A 19,995-nucleotide genomic window follows, 5' to 3' on the forward strand; every position below is an offset into this window, starting at 1 on the left:
CTCTATTATACCAGCTACAATTGCTTTTTGACTTGATGGTCTTCTAAAGGTCTGTACAATTTGCGTGCAATACTCAAGCTTTTAACTTTCACCTTTTTATATCATCCCTTATGTTTGTTTTCTACATGCCAATTATATTTTTGATATACAGGGAGTATCAAAAGTCCCGTGACATAGGGTAATTGTTATTATCAGAGTTACAACAAAATGTAAAAGGGGAAACAGTCTCCAAATATGACGTTTTCAATCTACAGTGAAGGATTTTTTTTAAATCGGACGAGCCGTTTGGGCTGTATTCTCTTTATGCGCCCAATGTTAAATGAAAATGCAACGTCATTTGCTTTGACCCACACCATAAGTAGATGAAGTTACTGTTTTTTACGCTAACATATCGATGGCCAGCCTCCATTTCAAGCAGTAACTTCACTCACTTATGTTGTAGGCCCAAGTAAATGGCAACGTTGCATTTTCATATAACATTGGGCGCATAAAGAGTATACAGCCCAAACGTCTCGTCTGATTTTAAAAAATCCTTCATTTTAGATTGAAAACATCACATCTGAAGGTGGTTTTTCCTCTTACATTTTGTTGAAACTTTGATAATACCAGAGTTACCCTATGTCAGGGGACTTTTGAGACGCCCTGTATGTAATATACATATTATTGTCGTTCATAAAAGAAAGTGAAGATACATTTCCTGTAGGGTGGCTTGAGGAAATTTGGAATGATACAAGCTCATTTCTGGGACTTATATTAGTCCCTAAAAACGTCTGCATCTCAGTGGCGGCCGGTGAATTGTAATTTCGGGTGTTGCAGTACGAATGATCAGACAGAAGATATAAACTGGACTCATTGACTAATCATCATAACTTTAGATGCAAATGCTATATGACATGTGAAATTAAATAAAATTCTGTTTTTAAAAAATAAAAAAATAATGCAGAACATTTTCTCCGATTAATCACCTTAGTTAATTAGTAAGTTCATTCTCCTTTCTTTGATTGGAACATATCTACTTAATACATGCTGGTTGAACTCTGGTTCTTATTGTCAGGTCTTTTTCGATGGAAAGCATAACCAGTGGTGATAACCTTTCTTGGGACATTCAATTCCTTGAAAATGTCAACTCTTTTCAATGTGGAAAAACGCTTTTCTCTTTTTGCTGACGTCATAGGTACAGATAATATTAGTTTTAGAAGCTTTGTAGATTCACTAAATATTTTTTCTATATTATTGCGAACAATTCATTCCAGCAAACCCAGTCCCTAACAGTGATCCAAATTCCTTTGCAGCGTATACTGAAGACAGTTCGTGGCAGAGATTAGTGATATGAAAAAGATATAAATTGAACACATTTTATTCATAGTTCATCTAGGAAAATTTAAACTTTAGAAATGTATCTAAGGCAAACAACATTGCTGCCATAAGATGTCCTGTGGATTTTGAACCGGATTTTTTTCGAACATTCTTCTGAATTTCCCTTTTCTTGTTGTCTAAGCCTTAATTGCAAGATTGTCCTCAATGGAGAGTTGGGCAAACTTTTTTTTTTTTTTTTTTTTTTTTTTTGTAAGTTATTTACAGAATTAGAGCACACACAATTCAAGTAAAACTAATAAATAAAAACCAAAACAGCTGATACAAAAGAGGTATATGAATCGCGAATGTCATATATACACCAATCCACACACGTGCGTAAAAGGAAAACTACATTCCAAATCATCCGTTTTGGTTGTAAGCAATGCACGGTGAACAGAAAATATACTTCCACACGAGGCGAATCAATGCTTATTAATGTTATACGTTCTGGAAAGCCAACTTTCAAACCCGCCAGATGCAGAAGCAGCATGTAACGGAAGCTATAAGTCAAAGAACGCCAAAACAAACAGCATTGCCAGTTCTACAACCATAAATGTTTGCTGGGAGGGTCCAAAGTATTTGACAGGGTTCAATATGTCCCTGTAATATCGAACCTGTCTTATTTTGCACCAGAAAAAATGATAATTCTTAATTACTGTCACCTATATTTTTAGAAGAAAATGATAGCACGATTATTTTTATAAAAAAAGAAAGAGTACATTTTGAGGTGTAAAATAAAATATTTAGCCTACATCAATCATTTCTGTTAAATAAGTATAGTTCGTTAAGAAAGTCTACAAATGTTAGTCGAGTTTCGAAATTTCGTGGCTGCGACCCTGAGCATTGCTAACTAGTCCCAAATGCAATGTGGCGTTTCCATCATACAGTTTTATGTGGAAAGTTATCAAGAGTATAAAATACATTTATTTTATAAAAGAAAATGTACATACTAAAATACTATCCACAGGAGGGGGATTCTATAGAGGTATTGACTTATTAATATTTGGTTCACAAATTATTGTACAAGAAGCCTTCATTACCTATATAGGCTAAGAATTAACTTGTAAATGTGTGTTTACCTTCATTTGTTTTCTACTCTATTACATATTTTCTTTCTTATTTTGTAATTTTGCGATCACTTTCTTTTTAATTGTCATTATATTGGTTTGTTTCAGTATAGTTCCGTAATTTAAAAATATGAATGTATAAATATAAATTCCATTTGTAATTGGTAGTGAAATAACATTCGGAAATCTTATTTAGCGCGAAAAACCTTCTCGTTCACTGGAAACTGTGCTGCGTTGTTGCAGAAACACTACAACGACCAAAGCTTTTAAGTTCTGAGATAGAGGAAAGGAAAGGAGACTTAACATTCGCTCCAATTGCCGCGCTTTAGAAATCTGGTCGTTGTATGTTCGCTGCAACACAATATAAATTAGACTCTATGATGGATTGTTTTTAGCTTTTTAAAACGGATTAATGGATTTTACAGTTATAGAAGTAAAAAAAAAAAAAAAAAAAAAAATTGTTATTTAAAGCATATATGGGAGTATTAGAAAGTACATTTTTCCTGTTCTTTACTACTAATGCTAATACTATTTTTTTTTTCTTGAAATATTTTGGTCGTTGCGCAACACTGCAACACTAACATTAGCCTCCACTGCTGCATCTAAGATGTCCTAAAGTGAACGTTTCAAATGAATATGAGTCAAATGACGCAAAGGACTGGTGGAGTCCACACAGAACAGAATCAAAAATAAATGATTCAGATATACTGATCTTTGGCTATTGGTAAAATATGAAACAAAATTTATCCTACAAAAGCTAATATAAGTTTCTGCCTGATCGTATTACGCAATACTTTAAATAATGAAACAATTAAAATGATACTGGTATGGTTACAAACCCTAGTTTAGAGGATTATGGTATTAAATTGATTAATATTCTGTTCATCATATTTTATGCGAATGAAGTGGTGAAATACAAAAATAATCGAAAACGACCGATATTAGTGTCCAATGCATAGATTTCAGGGTTGCACTCGATGCCTTTCCTTAGACTGATTTTTTTGTCAATAAGGATAGATTTATATATACACCTTTGTGACATACGCGTTAGAAAGGCTTATTATAAGTTAGTCATGATTGGTTAAATTCATATAATGTAGTGGGGAGGGGAGGGGAGGACTGAGGAACAGAACATATATCATTAGTATCTTAGAATTAAAAACAACAATAGTGTTTGTATTCTTTTTATGGGACGCATGTGTCCTGTTGGTAGTCTAAAGTCCAAATTCAGCCCCCATCAATATGGGGCGATAGGACATGGATGCAAAGAGGGTGATATCACGAATTGTTATCATATTTTCATTCTGATGCATATCATAAGAGGGCAAGGGATTCAAATACTTTATATATACGTACTCTTCCCGTTCCTAAAATCAGAATTGAAAAATCAGTCCAGTGAATTGCGCCATCCAGCATCTCCACGACTCAAAAAGGTCAAACAACAGCCAGCAAACATTAAGGTTATGATGCTAAGTTTTACGATCACAGGGCTCATAGTGGTCTGGTCTCTTCTAAATAGTTGAAAAGTGACCAAAAGCACATGAAAAAGTGACCAAAATCTCATCAAAAAGTAACTTTAAACCTCAATTATAAACTTGGGCATAAATTTAATTTTATATTTAAAAAAAAAAAAAAAAAAAAAAAAAGCCGGCTGGATCATAGCTGAAATACGTAATGTTTCAACAAGTTAAGATTAAAAATTATTTTACTTAAGTTTGTCAGTTAATAAAAATATTGGATTACTTGTGTTTAGAGGTTCATTATTAATTACATACTTTCCACGGTTTTGTATTTCAACCTTGATCTGGATGGGGTAAGGCCAAATTTCTATGTTTTCTAGATTACCATTAACTGGTAATAAAATTTTATCTTGTATAATTGGTTTCATACCCATAATTGGTAAACATTGGTATGGCTTCTACCAACATTCCGCACACAATGAAAGTAAACTGTAAACAGGTAATATAAGTCATTCTCCTTAACACAATAAGATCAAAGCAAATAATGTGGATTATGTTTATACCCTTATTATGAATTTTTAAAATAAATTACAAATGTTAACTGAAAATGCAGTTGTGTAGAAAATACTTACAGGGGCTCTCAAACCAACCTTGAGAGCTTAAGCATCTACCAACCATCCACTATGCTTCAGAAAAAACAAAGGCTGAAGTAAGAATAAAGCTGACTTGGTTCACATGTGGCAGCAAGTACCGAAGTTTTCAAAAGAGTAATAAGTAACAAGTTTCTGCCTTTTCCCATTTATTTTTATCATATTTTTTCTTAGAAAACGGCCATGCAAAACATAAATCACACGAAAAAATGACTTTACCAGCAAAAAAGTAAGTTTTCGTGAAAAATTTGAAAAAAAAATAGCTTTTAGTTGAAAAAAAGTGACTCGCTATGAGCTCTGAGATCACGAAGGCATTATCCACTCACATCTAATACCAGCGGGGGTTACCATTAATGCTGTATACTATGCCTCATACCTGAGTCACCATTTGCAGCCAGCATTGAGATGCGAACATCTCCTACAGTCTGGTTCAATTTTGTTTTACAACAACGCCAGATGTCATCCTCCACTCTCTTACGATGACAAGGTTAGGAGGTATTAAAACACCGGTCGTATGAGCCACTGTGATTTTGATTTGTTCCCGAAAATGAAAGAACCACTTCGGGGACAACATTTCCGCGATATTTCCACCATTGTCCGTACCTTAGGGCGCTCTCGAAACACCCTTACAAATGGAGGATCTCAACGGTATCCAACGTCTGCCAGATATCTGGAAATGTATTCACCAGACAGGTGGGAACTACATTGAAGGAATGTAATTATGTTCGCTTAAGTAACTTATTTCATTTTCATTTCCCAGATATGTCACCACTTTTTCTAAATTGCCCTCGTAATTGCAAAAAATTAGTTACTAATATTTACTAACGCACGCTATAGGATACATATAACATAAATAAGTGATAAACGAATCTCTGTATTCAGTGAATATTTTTTGTTATTGAATGATTTCGGTTCACTCTGGAACTTTCTTTTGTAACATTTCACTTTCCTTTAAAGTTTCCAGTAAAACAACTGTCGAAATTACATAAGGAAGTTAGTGAAACAAAGAAGAATGATGCAGAAGAAGCTTCTAGAGCGAAGAGAAATTATTCAATAACAAAAAATATTATTCATAGGATACAGAGGAGTTTATATAATTTATTTGATAGTAAATTGTTCATTTTCAACACATATAAACCAAACAATGTTAGAGTCTTTGTTTTTTATATTCTTTGTTGTTTATCAACAGTAATCAATGAGGTTAGGATTTACATGGTCGATGTAGTATATTTCTTTTGCTAAATTTGGAAATGGGTATCCATGTTATGAAAAACGTAGGAAAATTAAGAAACATTTTGTCAAAACATATTATACTAAATTTTAAAATCATATTCAGTTTATTTTTGCTATTTTACGTACTAAAGAACGTATACAGGACAGATTTTTAACTTGAGACAGCAAAATATCTGGAGAATTAAGAATCAGACGAAAAAAAAAAGTTCAAATAAAAAGTTATTACTTTGGAGGCAAAATTCAACTGTCATAAAATTAGCCTGCCTCCTTCGCCCCCTGAGAGCGTGTCAGGAGGCAACCTTGAAAATTTAAATTGGGACTTTCTTGTAGATTTGGACTCTACGGGAAAAAATAACTGAATTTTATTAGAAAATTTTCTTCGATTTGTGATAGGTGGGGCTGTGATCAGTGAAAAATAGTATTAGTAAGGCTTCTTTAATTGGGAGCTTCCACCTTTCACATCGGAATAAATCTGCGACAAAAAGTATCAATCTTTTGTCTTAAACGTTTTTTCGATTCGTATAAGGTGACGTGAAAGATGGTTCTGGATTCGGCGTGAATTCGGAAAATTCAAATGTGGCGGTGGAATTAGGTGCAACGTGCGGAGGTAACTGTAGTTGGGTACCAAGTATTTTATCGACAGCATCGTCCCGCAGTAATGCAAGTAGGGAAAATTACTTCAAAAATCAACAAATGAAGGAACTAAATAAATGTGGTAAAAAATATCCAATTGAATGTTATGTCTATAGTACTTAAAACGTGAAATTAAACACACTTCAAAAGTAATAGAAAGCGATTAATAAACGATTTTGAATTAATAGTTAGATCAACATCTTTCTCAATATTAAAGAAGTGAGCATCAAATAATAATTAAAAAATAAAAAGATAGACTTTAAGGTACCGTAAGCGTGGACTACGAAGAGATGCAGCTGATAAAATCCTTGATAGTCAATTACGATTACCTAGGCATGCTGCACTTAATTGCATTGCCACATTTAAATTACCTGAATTTAAACCGAGTGCAGAGTTATCTTTCACGCCGCCTATCACAAGTCGAGAAAGCATTTAGATAAAAGATTGCTATTGTTTATAGCAGATTTATTCTGGAATAAAATGTGCCGGCTCCTAATTGAAGAGATCTTTGAAACTAGTGTTTACTGATTACAGCGCCATCTATCACGAATCAAAAATCTAATAAAATTTACTATTTTTCCCGTAGAATCCAAATCTATAATAAACTGAGTGCTCACTGAATTGCGACTACCCCTCCGCACAAGAAAGTGTGGCAAGCAGCCGAGCTGATTACGTGACCACCTCGATTGGTAATATTGCAGAGAAAGAACACACTCGAGGCTACATGTTGACAGACAGCACACTGTTATAATCGGAGGTAGACAGGATTTATCCGCATTCCAATAGGGCATGATTGTGGATACCCGAGCAATAGGTGCGTCAATAACCCAGGCAGCGATACTTGTCAGATGCACACGTTCCTGGGACGAAAATAGGGTAACTGACTCGAAGAGACGGAATTGCAGGGGTGTCCGGAAGTTCAGAACGTGAGGCGGGTGTCGCGTCAAACAGCTCGTGACAGCCAAACGGACCATTAGTGTCTGGGAATTTCTTGACCAATACAATGGTGTATGCACAACACCCATACCACACAACTATACGGCGTACACGGGCACACATGAAGCTCCACAGCAGATGACCCACTCTTTACGACTCCATCGCGCTTGGGCACAGGAAGACACTAATTGGACCGTGGATGATTGAAAAAGGGTGTGTTAGTCCGATAAATCACGGTTTGTGCTACTCCTATCGGATGGATATGTGCATGTGTGGCGCCAACTGCACGAAGCTATGAACTTCTCGTGCATGGTGCGTATTGTACAGACAGGTGGGGCGGCTATATGGTTTGGGGATGCTTCTCTTGGTATGGAATGGGACTGTTGGTGTGCATAGATCACAGTGAGTCATCCATTGTGTACCTGCAGATATTACAGGATTACGTACACTCTACAATGCAACACTTCTATTCACATGAAGACGCATTTTCCAGAACGACAATGTACGGTGCCACCAAGCCAGGACTGTACTTGCTTGGCTTAGGAAACATTCCACGGAGCTGCAGCACATGAATTGGCCCTCTTAACTCACCGGATCTTAATTCTATAGAACATTTTGGGATATTGTGGAACGAGCTCTTCGCACCATGACTCCTGCATCGACATCTGTGGGCTCACTGTGGTATGCCATCAACAATATGTGGTGTCAGATTCCCGTGGAAACATATCAGTAACTACTAGAATCCATGCCACTCCGTATCCAGGCCGTCCTCTGAGTAAAAGGTTGACCAACAAAATATTAGGTAGGTGGACGCAATTCAGAAAGCACTCAGTGGAAAAAAAAGTATCAATTTAAGTTTTCGAAGTTGCTTCCACCCCGCTCTCAGGCTGCTATGAAGGCTATTTTTGTTGCATGTGAATATCCTCCTCCAAAATAATAACATTTTATATCGAACATTTTTTCATCCGATGTTTAATTGCTCCAGATATTTTGTAGTTTCAAATTTAAAAAAAAACCTATAGTTAAATATGCAGCCTGATAACAAGCAACTATTCTTATTTGGAACTTTGCATAAAATATTCATTATTCTTGCAATTCAGCATCCATTAACAAAACAAAAATATAAGAAACTATTTCAGGTTAAATCTTAAAAGACTGGCATTTGGAATAATTACAATAAATATTATAATACGTTTCACTTGCTTGTATTCATCATTCTTATATAAATAATTCACCATCAGAAAGTAGTTCGTCAATGACAAAAACACTGTTCTAGCATACTTTCTGTGATATAGCACATACTTTTTTTTTTTTTTTTTTTCATAAATCTTAGATCGTAGGTGCATTTTTCACTTTGTATATTTCAGTGATATTTTAGATAATGAAAATCTTCTAGGAATCAAACTTCTAATATATATTTATAAAGATCTTACCCATCGCTAGATGTAGAATCATCCTTTGGAATGCAATTATTGTTCATACTACTACCACTAACAACACTATTATTAATAAAATCCTCAACTTGTTGCATTTTATTCATCAGTTCTACACAGCAGGAATGCCGATGGGAATCACAATTATTTCTTTCTTTCGTTATTTCATCTATTATTTCTAATCGTTGTAAAAGAGTATTGCAACATTCACTTATTGCGGTCATTTTATCATCCAACGTTATAAGTTTCTGGGTAAAGAAGTCTTTTAAATCCTCTAACTGTCTGAAACAATGTTCCAAAGTATCGTAACTGCTGTCACTTCTCATCCTTTTCAATGCAGGCTCGTCCATACTTTTAAATTTATTGAAAATAATCTGAAAAAAAAAAAAAAAAAAAGATCAACGTACAATGAATTAGCTTTTACACATTAACATTATACGTAAAGAATAATAATAACAATCGAAACTATATCAGTACTTATTGTTGCTACGGGGTACAGTTCAATTTAAAAATCTACATCTACCTTGTACCCAATATCTCCTCGTTTCTTTATGGGATAACTCTCTTCGATGTTTCAACCCTCTCGGGGGCCTTGAACGCCAGCAATTCAAAGCTAGTCGAACTTAACTAATTTGGCATCTTGATTTTCTTCCTGTAGAAGAAAAAAACACCTAAAGTATTTAAAAAAAAAATACAGAGGATGAGTCATTTAAATTGAGAAAATCTGACTGGCAATTACAAAGGTTGTATTTAATCTGTAGGACATTTCTACTGACTATTGCCCGGCATCGGAGTGTCACCGGTTTCCGAAGCTCATTTATGATTTTTAATCAAAACAGAAAGAAAAAACAGTGCTTATTTCAAACTTATTAAACGAACCTCGTATATGAAAAGAAGTTCTCAGAACTGTTCTCTCACAAGTTTGGTATGCCTGCTTATGTGTTTGTGCGGTTAGCTCCAATCCTACGACCATATATGGTTAAAAAACAGGAAGGCTGTTTACGTGATGTCTACATTCTTTGTAACTGTCCTTTCAATCTGGACTCTTCGAGACTTTTACCTGCCACCCACGTTCTGTTATATGCTAAAGTGATTGGAGCAACGGAGTTAGTTGTGCGTTAGTTCATTTGGACGCTGCAACCTTGTCCATCGCCATAGGCCGCCCGTGAGCGTAGCTTGGGTCGCCGTTTAAGTTTTTGTGTGTCGTTATGCGAAGTGAGAGCCCCTACCTGGGTCGAGCATTAGAGGTCAAAGTATCATACGAAAAGATAAGTAACTACTCCCAAGTGTAAAAGGAACTCAGTATTCATGAGAGTACATTTTTCGTTTTGTTGACCGTATTGTGCTTAGCAGGGCACCACAGACAAGGCAAGGCAAGAACCTCTTGGGATTATTCGATTTGCGGCACTGAGACCACTACAACCTAAAAGAAAGTTGACCGGTCGAAGACTATAGTGAGTACTTTACACATATTTCAATCGATCCGCCAGCCACCTAATAATAATAATAATAATAATAATAATAATAATAATAATAATAATAATAATAATAATAATAATAATAATAGTTAAGTCTACAGAACGGCCGTATAAGTCACAAAACAGGAATTTCTCGTTTGTATAATTAATGTCATTTTGTTTGTAATTTGCTTGTGATTATTATTATACGTGTTATGCATTATGAAGTAAAATTTAATTTGTTTGCAAGGTTAGATTTTAGCTCACCATCCACACTTAATTAATCTGCACATTTATTAATACATCCTTCTTTTTATGGTCCCTATATTTTTGTCCGCCGTTGCCCACCTTCGGCTGTACAGAAATATGGGGATGGATAGTTTCATCTTCGTCGTGGCATAGCTGGGAAAGAGGGAGAGCGAACGAAAAAGAAAACATGAAGAGACACTAGAAAAGTAAATAGAATTTTTTTTTGCGTTTACAGGAAATTACGTCCACGACGAAAAGCCACGATCTTAGGAGCAGGGTTGGCTGGTTTAAACCAGCTGGTTTTCTCACAAAAACCTGGTTTAAATCAAAAAGAAAAAAGAATGAAAAATGCTTTAAATGGTGTGAACTTCATGGTGACGTTTCCACATATCAAACCATCTGTATTAGTTTTATCTCCTTTTCACCTTTTAATCAAAGTGTCTCATGTTCAATTCTCGGTCGAATCACAACCCTTCTCTCATGTGTAAACCAAATAGCGGTTTGGATGTCATTTTAAAGTGAGTCTTTTTAATAACCTCGGTATTACATAAAGATGTTAAGCGTAAACATACGAAACGAAGCCAAATTGTATATTTCTGCTTGCCTGAATGTCTGTTGCTTTACAAAGAGGCCAAGGTTGCTTAAATATATTGATAAGACATTGGCAAAATTTGTCGACAACCTACGTAGCTTCCAACATTAGTTTGGATTGGACTTAGTTTTAATTTTATTGAATGATATCTACATACTAAATTTGGAATTTAATACCTGTTTTAGCGTACTTATTATGATACGTTGACCTTAAAATTTTACATGCAAAGCAATAGCGGGATTTGTTTTGCATTTTAAGTAATAACAGGATTTTCTCAATGGCTAAAGGGGGAGTTTCCCGATTTATATTAATTCTGTATGATGGTTTCATTTGTGCAACTATTTATCTTTTTGTCCTGAAATGACTCTTGACATCTATATTACCAAGTATGTAAAGATCAGTACAACGTATTTTCATCAGGAGTCCTTCGTGAGTGAGTCGGCAGACCCATTGAATTTGTGGCCAATTAGTCCCGGTTTCGAGTCCAAATGTAGAACAATTTCTCTCGGATATAAGCCGGGAAGCCGTTTGGATTCCGCTTTAAGCTTATATGACCCCTTCCAGCATAACCTTGTTGTTGCATAATAACAGGAAGGCGAAAAAACTTACTTCTGTCTATATGTAGTATATATACATGGAGCAAATTATTTAAACAAAAACAACCAGTTTTTTTTTTCAATAAAAACATGGTTTTTGCCAACCCTGTTTAGGAGTTTCCATTGCAGGCCACTGCGTTGCAGCTGAACCATGGGTATTACATTCTATTCCTCTTTGAAGGCTCCCCACAGACCAGAGACGGCGTGGACTCGACGATGGGACAGGCAACGCTTGAGAAGCCTACTAATACAAGAAACGTTAACATCTGTTTCTGTTTCTTCGTCATTACTTTCCATCGTTTTGTGTATGCTGCAGTGATAATGGGGAGTAAGTAGAATGCTGTAGACTAGTCCTCCCGTATCGCTTTTATGAACCTATTATATATATATTTCATTTTTTCAAAATTATAGACCTATGTTGAGCTTACAAGTGTTGTTAAATATTGTTACCTGTTTTTAATGGTTTTATTTCAAGAAATGGCACTTACTGTGTTTTTACAGGCTGAAAACAACATATGTCAATGTGAGTGCAAAAACACAATAAGTGCAAAATTACTGAAATCTATATAATAACAGTTAAAAATCTGAATTTTTGACTGTATAACATACAATCGCAAACAGTATAATACCTGTCAAATCTGAAAACTCATTCCTAAGTCGTCAAACAGAAAATCACATTTCCTTTATTTAAAAAAAAACTTTTTTTGACTGTGCACGTCACGGGAGGTGTGCGAGGGCTTTGCCAGCATTGGCAGGGCTTAACTTTTGAATCAGTTTTACCTCTTTAATACGGTGACCATAATATGGTAATTGGTAAATCACAATAAGTTTATCAGGTTGAACAGTATTTGTCAGTTCCCAATCCCATATCAATGATAGCATTATGCGGAATTTACAGTGTTTATAGTGAAATACCTGGTTGTGCCAAACATCAGCTATGTCTAGTTTATTTTATCCAGAGTTTAAGATTGAATCAGCGATATTCAACACACACAAAAATATTTTTAATTTCCATGGTATTTAAGTCATAAAGTTAAGCATTTGAACTGGGAACAGTCTCCACAGGGTTTTGGCCTGGCTTGTTTAGTACGAGTTTTGTCTTTAGAAAAATACAATTAGGAATAATTTATGTTTGAAATACCAGTCAGCTGTTACTAATTGCCTTTGAAAATTGCCATACCATTTTCGCTATGCATTTTCGCGTTGTCACGGTGATCCTGAGAATTTGAAAGTACCATCACAAAAGGTTATTATACTGGTAGAAGGGGGAATGGAAACCAACATGGCTAAGTGAGTAATGTAATTTACAGATAAATAATGAAAGCTGCAAAATCCGATAGTGATAGTGGTACCAGTTGTTAAATTCATGTTCAGATTCGACACTGACGAACCTGTATGGCACATGTAGGGCAGTCGGGAGTACGCCTAGCACTGGTATACAACAGTTCAACCTTAACTAGACCGCCATATCAATCTCAATTTAAAATTATTAGTTATCTTAGTTTAGAATACAGATGCGAAGATTACTCATTTTGCTATATGTGAAGAACATAAAAGTTCATAATATCAGTCATTCCGGGTCCAAAACTCCTCTGAAAATAAATCCTTTAAATTCCGTTTATTTCATTGAGTTCATCCCAAAAACAAGAGCGATAATTTTGTGACAAACAAGAGCGATAATTTTGTGACAAACAAGAGCGATAATTTTGTGACATTAATACTCGATAAAGCTGGGGCTACATGCACTTTAAGCAGACGAAAATAACTTTTTATGTCACATATGAACATAAAGTAACTGCTAACAGATAATTTGCAATCCTGAGTATTTTGTCTGTCTGTGTGTGTGTGGGGGGGGGATGTGATTTTGGTGGATCCGAGACTTCTGCATTTTTTTTATTTTTTTATTTTTGCACATTTTTTTTTCTTTTTGCTGTAAGAAAACAGATAAACAGAATAAAACGTACTTTCAGAGATACATAACAAATGAAGTTTGCTATTAGTGCTCATTGTTAGAATTAATACTTAAGTAAAATTAAATATGTAATTAATTTTTTATTTAATTCTAACAATACCAGCCTATATAGTAAAATTGATTTGGTATACATGGATGAAGATAATTTTATTCTGTCCCCCTGTTTCCTTGGAAAAAAATACGTAACTTTGGCAAGAGCCTCGTAACATCACAAAAACACATTCTTTCGTAAATAATTCATAATTGCATATAATCTGTTAGCACTGACAGACAAACGCTTATTGTCTTAATATTGGATGTAAACTCAGTTTCTTCGCTAGCCCCAGCATTATTGAGTATTTACGTCGCAAAAATTGCGGTTCTATAATTTTTGGCACAACTTTACGCAGTGCAAATCGGGACTAGTAATTTAGAATACATTTCTCTTTCTAATTTAGGATACTGGCACTCAAAGGAGTCTTCTGTCCTGGCTCACAAAAGATGACAGACCCAAAAAAGAAAACAGAAGCTCCTCTGTTTCAAATGCCGTTGATGATGTTTCAACTAAACCTGAAGGTGCTAAAACAGGTCTACCAGCTACTGTTTCTAACCTTACGTTGTAGATGATGAAAGAGTGAAAAATGATGGATCTGTTGCTACTGCAGCAATCTTTCCATCAGTGCATAGTTCCCAGTCACCAAACTCTCAAAAACATAGTGAAAGTACCAGAATGTTTACAGAAATTCGGTGAAGGAAGAAAGCGAATTAGGTATATAGTCTGTATGGAGCATTTGCATAGTGTCAAGCGCTTTAGAACTAGCAAACAGATACCACCTATTTGTACAGAAACTGGAGCAGAATGCAGACAGGCAATCATCGACAATCATATGTCGTCTCAGCATCACGAAGAAGCTATCGATGACATTTGAAGAGAAATGTAAAGAACCCCAACTACTAAAGAAGTTTTCAGCTCAAAATGTAGAAAAAGCGAAGATTGGTGCATACATGAACACAGTGTTTAATGACGCTAAACGTGGAACATTAAGTGCATGGTCATGGCCTTCTAGACAGATGGCTTTCCTGAAAGGTCAGATGTACCAGATTAATGTAGCAGTGATGTTAATATACAACACACAGTGTTTGAACCCAAGTCCTCAGACTTCTTGTATCTTAATCCACCATCTCGCGCCGAACTGTTAGATTGCATTGTTGAGGCAAATATGGAAAATATACGAAAACCCCTAAAAACAAACTAGCTATATCACTGAGAAGCGATGGCAGTGTCGACAGAATGCAGTTGCACAATCATCACGTTATGGCCAATATTGATGACGAAAAGGGTAAGAACAAGTTATTGTTCCTGAGCTTTGAAGAACCAGAAGGAAGAGGCTCCGAAGCGCATGTTACAGCGTTACGAAAATCAGTAGAAAGAGTAATGCCATGGAAAGAACTGTTTCCCAGAGTGACTTCGATAGTTACTGATGGTGAAAACATGAATACAGGAGAACACAAAGAAAAAAATGAAATGAAGTTTTACGTCCCACGGATATGCCGGTTAGGCTAAAGCAGACGGTGATGATGAGATATAAATGAAAAGGTAGAATGAAGAAAGTGGTAGGAAACGGGAGAACCCCGTGAAAAACCACGAGCACGATGTTTGTCCACCACAAAGTCCACATGGCGCGAGCTGGGATCGAATCAGGGACCCCAAGCAGCGGAGGCGAACGCTCTACCACTGAGCCACCGTGCCCCCCGAGAACACAAAGGAATGTGGAAATTGTTAACTGATGAAAGAGTTGCTTCAGGTGAAACGTTGCCTCTGTTGAAAATTTGGTGTGCTGCCCATCGCCTTAATTTAGCATGAAAAGATATCACCAAGAATGTCCAATATGTTTCATCTCTCATACAAGCAGCATCTGGACTGTGTGCTTTCTATCACTCTTCAGGACAGCGAACGAAAGGTTTAACGATAGTAGCTTCAGAAAATAACTTAGAAGTTTTGCACTACCCAGAATATTTTGACGTCAGGTGGACAGAATTTTCATTCAGTATGCTCACTACTCTCCTAAAAAATTGGTATTCAAGCTGCCTTTACTTGCAAACGGAAAGCCATGGATGCAATGAAGCCAATGGTCATCTGCGTAAATGGATAGAAGTAGATCGCCTTCATCTTCTGTGTCTTGTGACAGACGCTCTATATGTTTTCAACAACTACCAGCAGGAGTATGAGAGTGATGAAATGTTTCTTTTGGACATAATAACATATAAAAATAGAACTGTAGCACAATTGGAGAGTATGAAAGAGAAACCTCTATTAGGCGGGTGGGAAGAAACGTTTTTAAACGAACGTGTGCAAGAGAACGTCAACGGAGAAATACAGTACTCATTACATGGTATTCAACTTCATCGTAACACACGTCACAATAAATCCCATAACAAATATGTCAGTGAGAAAAGAGATTTTACTGTAATACGCTACGAAGTCCTGGATTCCATAATTAACTTTGTTAGTCAGCGTTTGCGTATGAAGACAGTATTGTTGCTTTGGAGCCTTTGCGTGTTTTGCAAGAGGATGTAACTGATTACGCCCTAAGAGAATGCCACAAAGTTATTTGTCCTGATACAGATATTTTGTAGTCCTGATGCAGATGCAATATAGAGAGGCATCATCATACAGTATGTTGAAAGATCTGGACGCTAAAAGCCTCCTCATGAAAATCTATGGAAATCAGTCATTTCACACGTCTACCGCCGTGCTCTGTCAACACGTCTAGCCCGAGTTGTTGCTTCGAAACCATCTTCTTCCGATGTTGAAAGACTTATAAGTGGCTACAACATATTGAAAACAGATAACAAACTCTCTTTGGCTCCCACTACTGTGAAAAATTACCTTCACGTTAATATAAATACGGGTATGTAGGAAGATTTTAGCCAACCCCTGCTGTTATGAAATGGCTGGCCAGAAAGGAAAGGCGTTTTGAAGTTGGTAGGAAATCAAAGGAACAGCCCTGGTATGACGGTGTATTTGCCTCGGCAGAAAACGGTCTGAGACAGCGTGATTATCACGGGAAAATAACAGTGAAATTCTTAAGTAAGAAAAAGTGACTTTTTTTTTCTTCCAGTGTGACTATTTTTCTTATCGGTTTGTACCCTGTATTTTATTGTTTCATACAATACAATTAAATATGTATCCTAATGTGCCTTTAATTTTGTTTGTTCTGGATGCCAAAATTTTCCTACATAATAATAATAATAATATATATATATATATATATATATATATATATATTGGTCGCAGGTAAACATGATGTACTGGACAGAACACTGATTATATGTCAAAAGAAATGCTGACTAAACTAGTTTTTCTATACTATATAATTTTTTTTTACCAATGTGGAACTGTGATTTTACCTGGCAGCAATCCATGCTATTCAGTTCAAGAATATTCCATTGAAGTCCCAAGGATTACCGTAATGGCCTATACTGATGAATATTACATCGTGCATGATCATTGGTGGTGGGGTGTAGAATTTTAGCTAAGCAATAACTTGAACTTGTTCTCATGGAAACGTATCAGCTATGAACAGCCATTGTAAATTTGTGTAATTTTTATTGCTGAAATATCTTTGTCATTCCATATGAAAATTGCCCATGTGCACACTTAGTTCCTCTTTCTTAATCTTATTACATTTTTCTTTATCCTGCTGCCAATATGTCTTTTGGTTATACCAAAATAAGGATTTCATCTTACATATTATACTAAAGGAAATGAATTCTTTTAGTTTAACGTCCCATAATTATGCCTTTAAAGGAGACGGATGATTAAGTAAATGATAATGGAAGAATTGGTGGAATGAGAATGTGGGTAGAAAAAGTAGTTCACCGACAAAATCCACGGACATGACGTTGTCCACCACAAACTTATTTGGCCAGGGATCGAACCAGAGACCCCACATATCAGAGGTAAGCTACCGTGCCCTCATATACTAAATGAATCTATAAAACACAAGTTGAGAATTCGCGGATATTTTCAGTTTAACGTCTAACCCCAAGGCTAAGAAAGAAAACGATTATGTTAATGAATGAAAAAATGGGACGAAATGCGGGAACCTAAAAAAAACGGACTTCGTCAACCATAAATTACATTTGGTGTAAGCTGAGATGAAACCAGAGGCCCAATGCAACGCAACACAAGTGAGCGCTTTGCCACTAAGAATCGCGGCTCCGGTACTGCAATTACTTGTGTGTGTTCGGAACTAGCAACATTCCAGATGGGCGTATAGGCCGAACAAGATCTATATCAGATTCATGGATTTTTAAAATTCAAGGACACTGACACTGAGAATGAGATGTACGCGTGACAAAATCACTTTATGTCAAAACATACTTATTAATTATCAACTTGTAAGGTGCTATCCCAGTTTACAGAAATAAGTTTTTAATAATTACAGAAAAAATATCGAGTGTTATTTAACAGAAGAATATATAAGTACTCAAAATATGATCCTACCTACAACATTCCTAAGAATGTTAAAAAATGTAATGCAAAGCGTACGCTTGTAAGCACAACAGTCCATAAGGAAGGAGTTTATTTTGAGTTTAACGTCCCTTTGCAGCAGCGAGGCTATATGAGACGTGGACCTACTGATTAACGTGAAATCCCAAAATGAGCTCCCGCCGGGAATCGAACCCGGGCCTCCTACGTCAAAGGCGCGTACGCTAACCGCTTAGCCACGGAGGGCCATAAGGAAGGAATAACTAACTAAATTTGTATGTTAATGAAGTGTGTTATACTATAATGATATATGTATCAGAAAGCTTTTCGAAGATGCTGAAGAATACCTACCATCGCTGACGCGTGTATAGACGCATCGCAGCTCGGGCTCACTAGTTTTTACCTACCTATTAGTTGATTAGATACAATTCATGCCTTTCAGTGACCACATAGCTCAAGATGGTTGGAGTTTGTTAGGCCTATGTTTAGCAGAAGGGGTCCAGCTCTTTTCTCTAAAAAATGTTACAATTTTGGTTATTTCTGTTCACATTCTGTTAGTTTAGGGTAGGGTTGGTTTGTACTAAACATACCCCGTTTGTTATATTATCGTTTTTCTGACATGTAGCTATATCCAGATGTATTTACACCCAAACAATTTAAGTCCTCCTAAACTAAATCTGAACACAAGAATGCAACTCCACAAAAAAAAAAAAAAAAAAAAAAAAAAAAAAAAAAAAAAAAGAAAGAAAAGAAAAAGTAAGGTACCAGTAGTGCATTTTCTTAAGCATATATAACATACAGTCATGCTTGTTTTCGTAAAACCGGATAAAAAGACTTGTATACTTATCTCTACTGATGGTAATTAGTTTTTCCTACAATCGTTTTCGATATGCACTATTTATTTTAACCTTAGTACAGTCATTGTAAAAGTTTCACACTTGTAACAGGGAAGGTTCTAGAACACAGGCCTCCCCATATAGGTTAGTAGCTAACCAATATTGTTTCCTTTCTGCATTAAAGGAATAAATTTAATTCACATAATATTGCCGAGCGAGCGACAGCGAGTGTAGGCGGGTCAGAGCCCCGCAGGACACATTGTTTTCTGCCTTTATTACAGTTAAATTGAAAGGGGACCTGTGTTCTAGAACCTTGCCCTTGTAACATTACTTTTATGAACGTGAAATACTTTTTTTTTCCTATTTTGTGAAAAATTCCTCCGCCAGTGGAATATCCTACACAATTATCTTCTATATGCACTCGCTCATTTTAACCGTCAAATTACCATGTTTCTGACGGAGTAATAGAATTCTCGGTAATAGTATACATGAGAACCCCCTGTCTTCCGTGCGCGAGGATACTTTATATTATATATTTATACGTTACCAAATTAAATCACTGCGTTGTCTTCATTATATGTGCTTAACATTCTATTTTTACTTTCTAGAATAAATTTTGTTGATTTCGATTCGAAAAATGTTAAATATTTTTAAATTTATATCATGATGCAGACCAAAATCCTTGTTGCATATAATGTAATGCGCTATAGCATATAAAGTACAAGGGCAAATAGGTACGGTCTCTCTTATTTTCGTATCAGTGGATAAGTAAATGAAAGTGGGTTTGTTACCCCCTTTCTAAGTTCGTAGATACTCAATGAATAATCCCTAAAAGTATGAGCGTCCAGCTTCTTCTGGAACTCAGACGGTCTTACGTATACTATATCCGAATTCTCTAATTGCACTAATAGGATAGCTGGGTGCTCCTAGAGCAGATCAATTGGGTTAAATTCCAAAGTTGGGCGTCCGTTTCCAGCGAAATTTTTAAAATATACAGGAAATATATGGATAATTTGATCGTTTGTGTGCTTGATAATATATAAGAGTCTCG

At 35.8% G+C, this 19,995-nt stretch overlaps 1 protein-coding gene across 3 annotated transcripts in view; it reads right to left on the reverse strand.

Moving 5' to 3' along the window:
• LOC145694945 (protein BANP-like) overlaps positions 1–19,995 on the reverse strand; it is a 64,427-nt gene that overhangs the window by 43,409 nt on the left and 1,023 nt on the right. For all 3 annotated transcript variants that reach the window (XM_081771731.1, XM_081771732.1, XM_081771733.1), the window contains exon 2: positions 8,769–9,142. In XM_081771731.1, coding sequence (XP_081627857.1) covers positions 8,769–9,142 — 374 coding nt within the window. The remainder of the gene's footprint in view (positions 1–8,768; positions 9,143–19,995) is intronic.

The sequence above is a fragment of the Thermobia domestica genome, chromosome 9 (genome assembly GCF_964235325.1).
Source record: "Thermobia domestica chromosome 9, izTheDome1.hap1.1, whole genome shotgun sequence".
Lineage (NCBI taxonomy): Eukaryota > Metazoa > Arthropoda > Insecta > Zygentoma > Lepismatidae > Thermobia > Thermobia domestica.